Source organism: Anoplopoma fimbria, chromosome 24 (genome assembly GCF_027596085.1).
Source record: "Anoplopoma fimbria isolate UVic2021 breed Golden Eagle Sablefish chromosome 24, Afim_UVic_2022, whole genome shotgun sequence".
In the NCBI taxonomy this organism is placed as follows: Eukaryota; Metazoa; Chordata; class Actinopteri; order Perciformes; family Anoplopomatidae; genus Anoplopoma; species Anoplopoma fimbria.
This window is the reverse complement of record NC_072472.1, coordinates 8,037,118-8,049,410: the sequence shown is the minus strand read 5'-3', so window position 1 is coordinate 8,049,410 and position 12,293 is coordinate 8,037,118. Positions and strand designations below refer to the sequence as shown.

The 12,293-nt window shown below is 41.0% G+C and overlaps 1 protein-coding gene across 4 annotated transcripts in view; it reads right to left on the bottom strand.

Annotated features, from left to right (window-relative positions):
* zbtb16a (zinc finger and BTB domain containing 16a) overlaps window positions 1–12,293 on the bottom strand; it is a 147,398-nt gene that overhangs the window by 75,245 nt on the left and 59,860 nt on the right. For all 4 annotated transcript variants that reach the window (XM_054625976.1, XM_054625977.1, XM_054625979.1 and 1 more), the window contains exon 3: window positions 6,073–6,170. In XM_054625976.1, the coding sequence (XP_054481951.1) occupies window positions 6,073–6,170 (98 nt within the window). The remainder of the gene's footprint in view (window positions 1–6,072; window positions 6,171–12,293) is intronic.

Here is a 12,293-nt window from a genome sequence, read left to right as displayed (position 1 = left end):
TGACCCGTAAATCCAGGGGATTATCTCGTAAATACATGTTTCCATCAATAATTCCCCTGATTAGCAGCAACATCCCATATGAGGTTCTGACTGCAGATATGTCAAAGACTAACTTTACTTTACTTTAGGATTGGGCTTGACATCTATGCCGTTACAACATTAATATTTGCATGTATTGTTTGCAGAGTATAAACATGTTTTTCCATTTAAGTAGATTGGACAAACTGCCCAGTGTATCAGTGTTAAATACAGACTTTTTTTTAGAAATAACATATAGCCTAAAGTAAGAAGTTTTTCCTGATGTGAGTATACTTAAGAATCTAACTAAGCAATCAATGCCAAATACTGGTACTTGGCGCTTTTTGATTATCGATTAATTAGAAGTTTAATTGAGAATTGACACCCAGCACTACCTAAGAATCCAAACCAAAGACCACACTATAAAGTCTCAGCTTTACAGAACACTGCAAAAAATTCTCAGAGGCTATTGGAAGTGAAACTAGCCAAAACGCGTTTCTACTGAATTCATCTGAGACATCTATTGATAAGAAGGTCAATCAGCTGTTCATAGTGCATTTGAAAGTATGTAAATGTTACCTGAAAGTCCTTGGTTGCATCATTCAACACACAGAAGAAGAGTGAAGTAAAAGAAACAGGCAGGTTAATTAAGGCAACCCTCAATGCTCCATACTAAATACTCTTTTGGATCCCACACTACCAGGCGACACATTATGAAGACCATCTCTCCATTCGTATATCATCACAATGTGCCCTTGAGCAGCACACTTAGCTCGCGAGTGCAGCTTAAATAAAGATGGATCTTTTTTAATGTAGCATAAAAAAATAAAAAAAGGCCTTCAGGTTCTCACACACATACACTCAGCTGGCTAATCCAGGAAATCTGAACTATGTCTACATACTGTAAACAGAGGATTAACACTCTTAAGCTTTAAAGGCAGTTAGATGAAAAGTTGGTGGTAATATAGATGTTGATACGGTTGTTGAGGGAGTCTTGGTAATCTTATTAAACTGCATCAGCTCCCGATGAAAACAAACGCACCAACAGATATTCGTACCCACATCACATACACACACACACACACACAGTGATTTATAAAACAGATTATTTGGGTATGTTGATAGAATACAGTTTAACTGATCCTATATTCAAACTAAACTGTTGTTTCTGTTTGAAGAACTTGAGCTGCATTCATTTTAATGCCATGTTTTGATTCGTACTGTGTTCAGTTTTTTAAAGTATGTATACTAGACATCTTCCAAATTTCCTACTTTTTTTTTTATCCAATGCACACATGATTTTCTTCAAGCCTTTTCCAAAATGTAAGTAAGGCCCCAAGGCATAAACATTGTTTTTCATGCACTGGTCAATCTTTTAGATTGTTGACTATTTTGAATCTGGATGTTTATTTTTACTACTTTGTCTCTTTGCGACTGTAGATTTCTCCTAAATTCTTCAAAAGTTAGCATTAGATAATGCCTCATTTGCATATGTGAATATAACTGAATAAGAACTTGTAAGACACAAAAGCCTACTATGAACTATTACATTACAGTCATTTAGCAGACGCTTTTATCCACAAAAGCCTATATAAGGAATTTACTTTGAACCGCATATGTTTACAGGACATTTTGTCAAAATTAGTTTTTCTCTCATACTCTCAAATCTCCATTTGAGTAGAACTTAGATACACTAAACTTTGTTTATATAATAAGTTTTTGAGGTCCAGATCTCAGCCTGAGTTTTGATTGAATCCAGAATTACTTTCATCGTTTGCGGTTTCATTGTGGTTAAACTGCTGTTTCAGGACTGGAATCAAGTACAACTTTAGGCGAACCATGAAGTATTTGGATCTCTCTTGGGTAATGTTTTTTGCATTAAATTGGTCACAGTTTACAGCAAACACTGCCATTATTGTCTATCAGCAGTGTAGAAATGCTGCTATCATTTGAAGAAAACAACATGTAGGACCTCAAAATGCACCCAATAGGGGCTGAGTCACGGCTTTAACCCCCATCTGCAGGCTTTGGCTCAGCAAACACTGTCAAACACTAAACGTCAGGCTGAGATTAAAAAAAAACAAAAAAAACTAAACAACAACGTGGTGAGAGGACTGAGACAGAACGAGAAGAGAGAGGGAAAAAAAAATAGCTGGCACAAGGTAGACTGTACATACTGTACCCTCACTGGTGGCAGGCAGCCCAGACTGGCGAGGTGCCAAGTCCTCCGTACAACAAGCACAGAGAGACAGACAGATAGACAGACAGACAGACAGACAGAGACAGAGTGAGAGACAGAGTGGAAAGCAGAGAGGAGGGAGGAAGCAATAGCAGCAGGAGCAGCGGCGGCGTCTGAAACGCTCCACATCCACGACACGCTGCGCATATCAAAAAGCCCCCTCCACTCTCTCCGCTTCATCTCCCATATATTCTGTCTTTTTCATGAAGCGAGCTGAAGGATGATGGCGGTGTCGATGGGAGGTGGGAGGTGGGTGGGGGAGGGGAGGCGAGGTTGAGGGTTTTGGGACTCGGTGAAGTGTCATCATTACAGAGAGGCGCGATAAAAATCGAGACGCGGCGTCAGACCGAGAAAAAGCCTTGAAAGTCAAACGGTGGAGGTGGAGGTGGAGGAGGGAGAGAGAGAGAGAGAGAGAGAGAGAGAGAAAAAACAACAAAAAGTGCAACAACACAAACTATCAAAGAAGCTTTGCCTCGGCGCTGTCTCTTCCCTAACCGTCGCCCGTCTTGACAGAAGCGCTTGTCTCGCCTTTTACGCCAGACCAAAGCGGCTATGAATCAACACTGATGTGTGTAACAGTACAGGTTGATGTCGTGCGTCAACACGGCCCCGCTTGGAAAGAGGAGAAAGAAAGAAAAAAAAAGTTTGTGCACTTGCTGCCTCTGTTGCTAAAAATACCCCGGCCACATCTTCCGCTTGGTTGCCTCTCTCAAGGTGGAGAATGTGGTTCTTCCTCGAGTTCGCAGTGTTTTTTTTTTCCATTTCATCTCCTATGAACAGCGTTTTCACCTTATAAAAATGGGTACACATTGTGAGTTATCATTAACCTGTTGATATCATAGCATTTTTAAATGATCTACTTTCTAGTAGTTGAAATCTACTCAGATAATGATGACCTCAGTGAGGCCTAAGCACAAGCACTGACTGGAAGACTGGATTCATGTTCTGACTTTCATCAAAATCATTTTGACACCTTTCAGACTTCATTTTTAAAAAGTCATTATCACGCATGTACCTTAAGGATTTAAGTCCATGAGTCTTTTTTTTAGCACTTGTAGCAGTGAGGATAAACTTTGTGCCTGTTGGCTGTTACATGGTCACCTATACCTTGTTATTACATTATCGCAGGTATATTTGCATTTATATAAATGAGGTGATCAAAAAAAGAGAAGAAATATAATTCATAACATTATATCTCCATATTTTTAGCTGTACATGTGCATGTATAAGATATCTGATAACAGCAGAAGATGAAAGAAAGAGGCCCTGTTGTAGCCTCAATTTTCCTGAAAACTTAATATTTGCTAAAAGCTATTTCTATTTATTTCCAATACTTTACTGTAATAACTATTGGCAGCTACTAATATCATGACTTCAACCTCCACTATTCTTTTTTGTACATCCTAAGCTACTACTACTATCCAAAACTTACAATAACGACAACATGAGTACCCACTGGTACTGAAAAAGAATGGTATTCAGTGATACTATCAAAATGATAAATTCCCAAAATTGGTAAAACACCAAATAGACGTTTAGGTTTGCGGTTAACTTGGATCAACCAGAGCACGGCTCTTTCAGGCTAATCTCCACTGGAGCATGCAGAGAGCTGCACACACACGTCAGCGAGATGCTACACGCATCAGGATTACCTCGACTCACCTTCAGCTTCTACCTCGTCATAACTCCTGACTTAAAGACAACGTTTGCAAATGAGTTGCACAAGATGATGTGACACAAAATATAGGAGCCAGCTGGACACAAGATGATGTGACACAAAATATAGGAGCCAGCTCCAGGACGGAGGCCTTAGGGCTGGTGCACGTTATGTGGCTCACACACACACACACACACACACACACACACACACACACACACACACACTGCGAGACGCATCCTTCAAAACACTCTGTATCCAAATACGACCCTGTGACAGAGCTCCCTCGTCTCTGCTTTGACAACTGAGTGAGAAAGGGGAGCGTGCATTTTGCAGAAGGGACCCGCGGAAAACGGGGCGTAATTCTAAAATAAACAGCGAATATTTCCTCAGAGCAACTTTTGTTTTCTGACATGCTGAGTGGTGTGTTGAGACAATTCACTGGCACAGCGTGAATTCGTCATTCATCTTTGTCACAACAGAGCAGGAGTGTCAGCATCCGTCTCAGTCATTGTTTAAGTTTCGGTGAGATAGGAATAAACAAATGATCCTGGCAATTATCGGTTTTTTTGCCTACTGACAGTAGGTGGTGGGGGTGGTGGGGGGGAGTGGGGGCGTATCCCCCACCCCCGACAACAACAATGCCAAGTAGACAATTCAGACCACTTACTGTGCTTCATTGGAAAACATATGGGGTACTGAACAGAGGGCTCAACTTCTGGGCCAACGTCAACACATGGATTTTGGGGTTGTGTGTGTGTGTGTGTGTGTGTGTGTGTGTGTGTGTGTGTGTGTGTGTGTGTGTGTGTGTGTGAGAGAGCGTGTGTGTGTGTGTGGGTGCAGAAGGGGTTTCCTCAGAGGTCCCATGGCTTTTACAGTGTCCCAATAAACCATCCGCACTTAGGGCTTAAGGAATGAGGAGCTCTCTGCTGCCAATAAAAGACGGCCCATGCCATTAAAACAGTGCTGCGCTAAGTAGGCTCAGAGCACAGGGACTGCTGGGGCGTGTGTGTGTGTGTGTGTGTGTGTGTGTGTGTGTGTGTGTGGGGGGCGGGTGTTATAGTGTCAAACTGGACCAATCAATGTGTCCAGTGTTCTGACTTGTACTGCCTGCAAGACCTCTAATGTCGCAGAGGTGCAGGCTGACAGGATGATGATGTGCAGGCACCTCTTTGGTTAGGTTTCCCAGAGCTGCTCAGCTTTATTGCACTAGACTAAACGCAAAGTTTTGTTGAATCCATAAATCACTGAAATTGAGTTATGCTCCACATTCACATGTTTATTCATCATAGTTTAAATAGGGCTTAGCCTATTGATTATTTCAGTAATCGAGTATTCTACCGCTAAATCGAGTTATCCGATAAAAATAAAAAATGCAATAGGTTTCCTTCTAGAGATATAAACATTTGTATTGCTAAAATTGCAAAGAATAATATTTGTCTAAACTAAATCATCATAATGTAACATCTGTTGACGTTAGCTGCGTTATGTTGCCAAGCAGGACTGTGCTGATAACAGCTAACAGCTAACGATTTCAACACAGATTTGTTGTCCAAGCCAATGTGCGTACTGCTGATTAGTGATGCCCGTAACCCGGGGGGGGGGGGTCAGTGATTCACTGAAGTATCTCAAGGAATTGTTTTAGCCCCAAGTTATGTTGTGAAAGGCAAGTTATCCCTTCATTCAGCTTACCCATCGTAAATACATATATCAACTTAAAATCTGATATCAGTACTGATTATGTTTTACAATGGTATCATAGCAGATGAATCAATTTGAATCTGTAAATGGTTGTTAACCAAATTTAAGTCAGTCCTTGCTTCAGGGTATAAGAGTATAAATCTGGAAGAAAAACAGATTTTCTCTCCTTTCAAAAAGGACCGTGCCAATGCTTTTGCATGTTTAGCGTATTTACTTGGAATCACATGACTTAGCTTTTGCTATTTTATTCAGTAGTTAAACTCTGTGTATAATGCTGAAATGTAATAGCAGTAATGAATGCTCTATTGTTAAATAAAGAAAAGAAAAAAGAAAAAGAAAAACAACAGTTTTTCCCTACAATCAGCAGTAAACCCAGCAATGAAAACAGGACGTTCTGCGAGCTGACTAGTGATCATAGAGCGGGGTTGTGGTTTTTGGGTTGGTTTGATTTCTTTACCTGAATGAGACAGCAAATGCATCCGTAGACGGAGGCTGTCCAGGAAGCTCTTTCCACACAGCTCACAGCCGTAGGTCTTCATTCCACTGTGCATCTTCCTGTTGACAAAGAGCAGAACGAACATTTTAAGGCCTGGTGTTAAACAGTACTGTTTTGATCGGACAAAGCTTATGGTGCATGATTCTTGTATCCCTAACAAACTGGCTTTTAATTACATTTTTTTTTTTACAGCTAATAACTAATGACTTTCAGCATAACAAAGACTTAACCTTTTGCATTTTTGAGAAATATCCCACTCCATCAGTCATAACATCAGCACATGACGATAACCATCAATGTAACAAGCTGTCCAACTACAACACCTTGTTTTCTGCAGCGACACCAGATCACGACTTGGTGATGTAAATCTACAAGATGCTATTCAAGCAGAGGCATTATCAACCACCTACATCTCAAGTGCTGCAGATGGGTAAGGAGCCATAAAGTGAAATAGAATGATTTATTCAGGCAAACACACAAGGCAGGCTGAACCATTAATGGGCCAGTTTTTGACTACCACTCTCTAATCTATAAGGTGATGTATAGCTTCAAGCAAAATCTGATCTGCAATGAGTTGTCTTTGAACCAAATAGACAGTCATCAGGCTGTAAGCGCACAAGGTCAGATAAGCCTAAGGTTCAATATTTGATTATGAGGTAAAGGCCTTGAAGGTTAGGTTCGTAAATAACATCTGACAACACAAAGTCTAGCCCCACAACTCTCTCTGTTACGAAATCCTTAAAGACCCCACGGCTCAGTACAAAGCATATTATTCTTGAGAGATATCTGAAAGTGCTCTAAAGCAATTAAGGTGACACGAATTGCCAAACAACTGCCACAGAGCCTTAAGCCTCCCGAGGACTTCAAAATACCTCGCCTTAAGTAAGGTTCACAAAGACACACACCCACACCCACGCTGCCAATGATTGTTTGTCGAGTTGTTGCCGTTTCAGATTTGGTACATTTAATCTTCCGAAACTGTTAGTCTTTCTCACAGAGAGGGCTCCTTTTTGATAATAATGTTATGGTCAGTTTAAATGAAGATGGTGGTCAATTAATAATAGGGTTTTAGTTTGACTGGCATGTTTCTGGATACAGAATTCAAAGTAAAGTGAGAGGGTGACCATACAGGATTAAACAACACATTATTTAAAGCAGATATATGGGCATTTGTTATTAAAAATAAACTTTAAAACATGTTATGCTTTACTCATACGAATATGATGCTCAGAGAAGAATCTTAAAAGGTGCTAGGAACTAAACTCAGAGCATATCTATTGCCTCCATGGGGCTCTCAACGTGGCGATGGCTGAGCAGGCGGCTAGAAGCTAACGGTGCTAACGATGCTAACAACGCCAGCAGTGCTGACGGAGCTAACAGTGCCTGAGGGGGAACCAGAGGGTTCGATATCTTGAGAGAACAAACGTATTAGAGAGTAATACATTGTTTAGTTTTTGTTCACATTTTCTTTTCTTTTATTCATTTTTCATATTAGTGAATGCATTGGTAGAGTCCCAATCCACACTCCATATAAAACATACCAGTTGGGGTTGTTAATGCTCCATACTGTTGTTTGCCAACCGCCATAAAACATCAAGAGAAAGAAGAATTGTTCTGGATTTGCATTATGTAAAACACCATAATGCAAAGTTGGAAAAAATACACCCCACATTTGTGCATGATACTATATTCAGTTGACTGAGTACATGCTTCTGGCAGGCAAATCAAGACCACGTCAAACAGAAGGATTTCATTGTCGACAAGTCAGGTGGCGCAGTGATCAGCCAAGTGCATTCTTGGGGAAACAATGCCCTTGATAAGAGATCTGCTCAACTTGGGCGAGATGACAGCCATCCATCTCGGCGTCTCTCAACAAAGCCGCAGAGGAGGAGGTGGTGCCACTCTCCCAAAACATGACTGATTGATGTCAGATGTCGAATGCAAATTGATTTACAGCTCTCTTTTGTGCCTCGAGAGGGGTAGGTAGAGACAGAGCGGGGATGAGACCGAGACAGACAGAGAGAGATTACAGCGGGGTCTCATGGCGGTGGCTTCAGGAGTTATTAAGCAATGAAGTCTGGTTTGACTTCAGTGACTATTAATTGCTGCAAAACATCCTTGAAAACCTGACAGGAAGAGTAGTAAAAAGAAAACTAAAGTGTGAAGAAAATGCAGTGAGGTTGAAGAAGTCATGATAGCCATTTTAGTGGTTGGAATTTGTAGAGAGACCCTGGAAACTAAAAGGCAGACTGACAGCCCTCTGGCAAGCAGTGAGTGATTAAAAGGCCCTATAAATGCCAAATGCACCCAGAAGGGAAAGAAGACACTTGAAAAGCCAAAACAGGGAGAGAAAGTGACACAGAGAGACAGGAATGACACAACCGAGGATGGAAACGATACCCTTACGCTATAAAGATATCAGTCTGTGACGGTACATTCAGTCCAGAAGCCCAGAAATTCAAGAGTTCAATCAAAAGCACACACGGGGGCATAACAATAAAGCATCAATGCATGATCCCTGTCCGTTATTCATATAGTTAGACAAATCCATAGCAATTGACTCATAGCTGCATGGCATCCTGGTCTATTGAGGCATCCCTCATGACTGGTGCAATGTTTGACGTCAGAAATGAACCAACAAAAAGCGAAAATGGACAAATGGAATGGAACCGTGTTTTTTTTTTTTTTTTTTTCTTTCCTTTCAGGATCACAGGTGATGTACTCACACCACTTTCACTCCAATGAGGGGAAAACACGCACAAGCAGTAAACCTCTACACAACACGCACAGAGCACAAAGCCTTTCAAAGGCCTTTTGTGTCCCTCCTCAATCTGACCATTGTGCCCCCCCGACAGAGCACTGATAAGGTATGGGTGGACTTATTAAGGCCACCAGAAGTGGAACCGATGCCTTGTATTTTCACCGTAAATGTAGTGTTGATGAGCAAAGTGCAGTGTGTATGTCCCCGACTGCGAAAGCTAGCACTACCCACTGGAACAGCACATTACTTGATGTTCAACAGAATGGTAACAGCACCTGTTCCAGCAATTCAGTCAGTCAAAGGGAAGGTTTAGGACTAAGCCTGTCCTATGAAAAACACTAATTGCGCCTTTCCTTTTGTCATTTAACTGTATCAAGTCAATAGGGTATGAAGCTTCTTTTCACAAGTAAGTGCAGGTTTCAAGTGAAATTTCTTTATGAAAGGTAATGTCTAAATTGTATTGCAGTGGCATAAAGCTGTTTAAAGGGCTGGCTTATATTTGGCTGACTTGGCTTCCAGATCAGATTCATGCCCGACTTAAAATGAATAAGGCACCAAAAGTACAATGGTCCACTTTCTGGCTGCTGGCAATGGTTATAATGGTACCAAAGTGCAGCTAACAGAGTGAGATTACTTGCCAATATCAGCCAAAGTACACACAATGATTAGCCAAATTTAACCATACCTGTAACTGATCAAATGTGATCCATTCATCTGGTCTGGTGGCAGAAACTAAGCGACCTTGCCACTTATGAAACATATTTAATTCCAGACGGATAAAAGTGCACACACACCAACGAAATGCTTTGTGTGCCTAAGCATAGCTAATAATATACTGTAATTCTGCTCCAACAAGATTTTATGATGTATAAAAGGATACTAAAATATATTGCCCCAGCTCATTGATTTGGCTCGACTAGACACGTCCAAACACGAATACACACACACAGAGAGAGAGAGAGAGAGAGAGAGAGAGAGAGAGAGAGAGAAAGAGAGAGAGAGAGAGAGATAGACTCTCTCTCAAATCCCATCGTAACTGTCTGCTTTCATGTTGTGCTTCTGAAATAGATGATGAGAGGTGTGTGTGTGTGGTGGGTGGGAGCTCAGGGAGGGAGGGAGGGTGATTTGAAACAGACTGACTGCAGCCATTAAGGAAGTTCACATAAAACTCTCTCAGGCCATTTACTCAGTTAATAATCGACTTTGTCCAACAGTCACTTTTGACAACGGCAATAAATTTAAAATTTATGTCAACAAAACATATGCTGATCACCTCGCGCGGTGTGCTTCCTCGTAAAAACCAGCGAAACCGAGGGCTGTCTGAATGCAAGTGTGTGTGTGTTTGAAATGTGAGCCGATTACAGGCCTGGGTTATTGAGCCGTAACAGCTTGCCTCGTGTAATTCAGAACTTTTTTTCCCATTTTGCCGCTGGACTTGGCCGGCCATATATCATAACCAGCGCTGCATTTTGAGAAATAAAGACCCAAGCTTACCACCTGCTCTCCTACAATACTTGTAATATAAGTCTGTTAGAAAAGTCTTCGGTGATCGACCGATGCTACACACTGCTACAAATAAAATAACCCCCCATGGTCTTTAGACTCGTTCAGATTTCATATGATTGGGTTTTGACAGCGGCAGTGGAACTACTGTCAAACCTCATTAAAGACTTAACCTCAGAGCTCTGGTTAAAGTGCCTCTACCATGGACGCATAACTGAATGCAGCATTGAGGCGCCACACAATTCATTCCTATGAAAGTCGCTCAGTGGCGAAAGAGTTTGACATCCCGGTATTTAACATGTAGCTGAACTGGATCCATAACAGTAATAAAATACCCATGCACATTTGTTTTTAGCTGAAAAAAGTTTAGTTACTCTTTAAATCAAGCGACTCTACTTGAAACTCATGCTGACATTCTCTTCTGCTCACATCTTTATTTTAAATAAGCAAACAATTCAACAAAGAAGAAAAGCCAAGCAGGGCCATGCTTCATGAATTGCACTTATTTATCATCGATAGCCCAAAATCAATTTCTTCCTTAGCAGCCTTAAGTGTTGTTCTCTACCCACATCTATCTTTTCATCTTTTATTTGTCCATTTTTACCCTCCATCATCCGGGAGCTGTAAAACAACCTGAAACTACGTTTGTGAACGAAAGCTTTGGAGAGCGAGGAATGGGGGGGGGCTTATGATAAAGAGAGAGAGAAACACTAAAAGATTAAGGGAGGCAATTGATAGGCGGTGGTTCATTGAAGAAAGGCTGTTTGTTCATTAGTTCTGTTGGTCAGAGGAAAATAACTGATAATTGGGGAAAGGAGGGCCTGTGAATAGAGCTTGATCCTAAGTAGTTGGTGAGCATCGTGTGGGCATCTGAGACATTTGGTGACATTACAAAGAGCTGTCAAGGAAATAGTCTTGCAAACCTGTTTGAATCTCACATTAGCCATTAGATTAGCATGAAAGACAAACACTTTTGAACCTATTCTTTTTTTTTGTTGTTGTAAACTGTTGCCTTTTCTCTCCAAAGTGCATTCTGTGTTTCTTTCTCAGAAGTTGGGCTAGGCGGCACCAGGGTTGGGCATGAAAACGTGCTTTCTGACAAGGGATTTTTGACGGGAAGGAGAAGAGAAATGTCACGAAACACATCAGACATCCACAGCGCCTCGAGCACATTTCACCAGCCACTGAGAGCGGACTGAAGTGGGGAGAACGGAGCCGTTCATTCCCTCTGCTCTCCAGCTCAAAGCCGCTCCAGGCCCCTCCGCTCATCATCGCTAAACTTGGATTTTTTTAAAATGTAAACTCGGATTTTGACCGCTGGTTCCAACAAAAGGAAAAAAAGCTACATTGTATCTTAATTAGGGGCTGTACCAGTGGCATGTCTTTATGTTCAAAGCTTATACTGAGGTTTTTTGTCCTTAAAAATAGCTTAGCACAAAATGTATAATTTGAATTAAGTGACTCATCAGGTTAAATGAGTCAGTCTTTTTTATTGTTTCAACTTTATTTAATTAATATAAATCGTCAGTTTTGTGTCTTCTAGTATGTGCAGGTGCGTCCTTATCACTGTTTTTTTTTTTTTGAAAAGTAAAAATGTTGTCTTTTATCTGCTTCTTGTGTGCAGGCCCTGTTCGTGGCATACTTCAGGTGTATTGGCAGCAAAGCACTGTAAGCCATGTTAAATGTGTGTTAGCTCTAAGCTATTATTAAGGTGTGGTTATCTGCCAATACTGCTGATTTTATTTATTTATTTCAACTGTCAGATTGTGATTTGCCAAAATGTAATTGCAGCTGTCGACATTTTGGTTTCTCAATGAGCACCACACAAAACACTAAATTCGTACTGTACACCTGACTATTAACAAACGGTTCTATTCATACATTATCTGTATTTAATAATGAACGCCCACTGATTCCA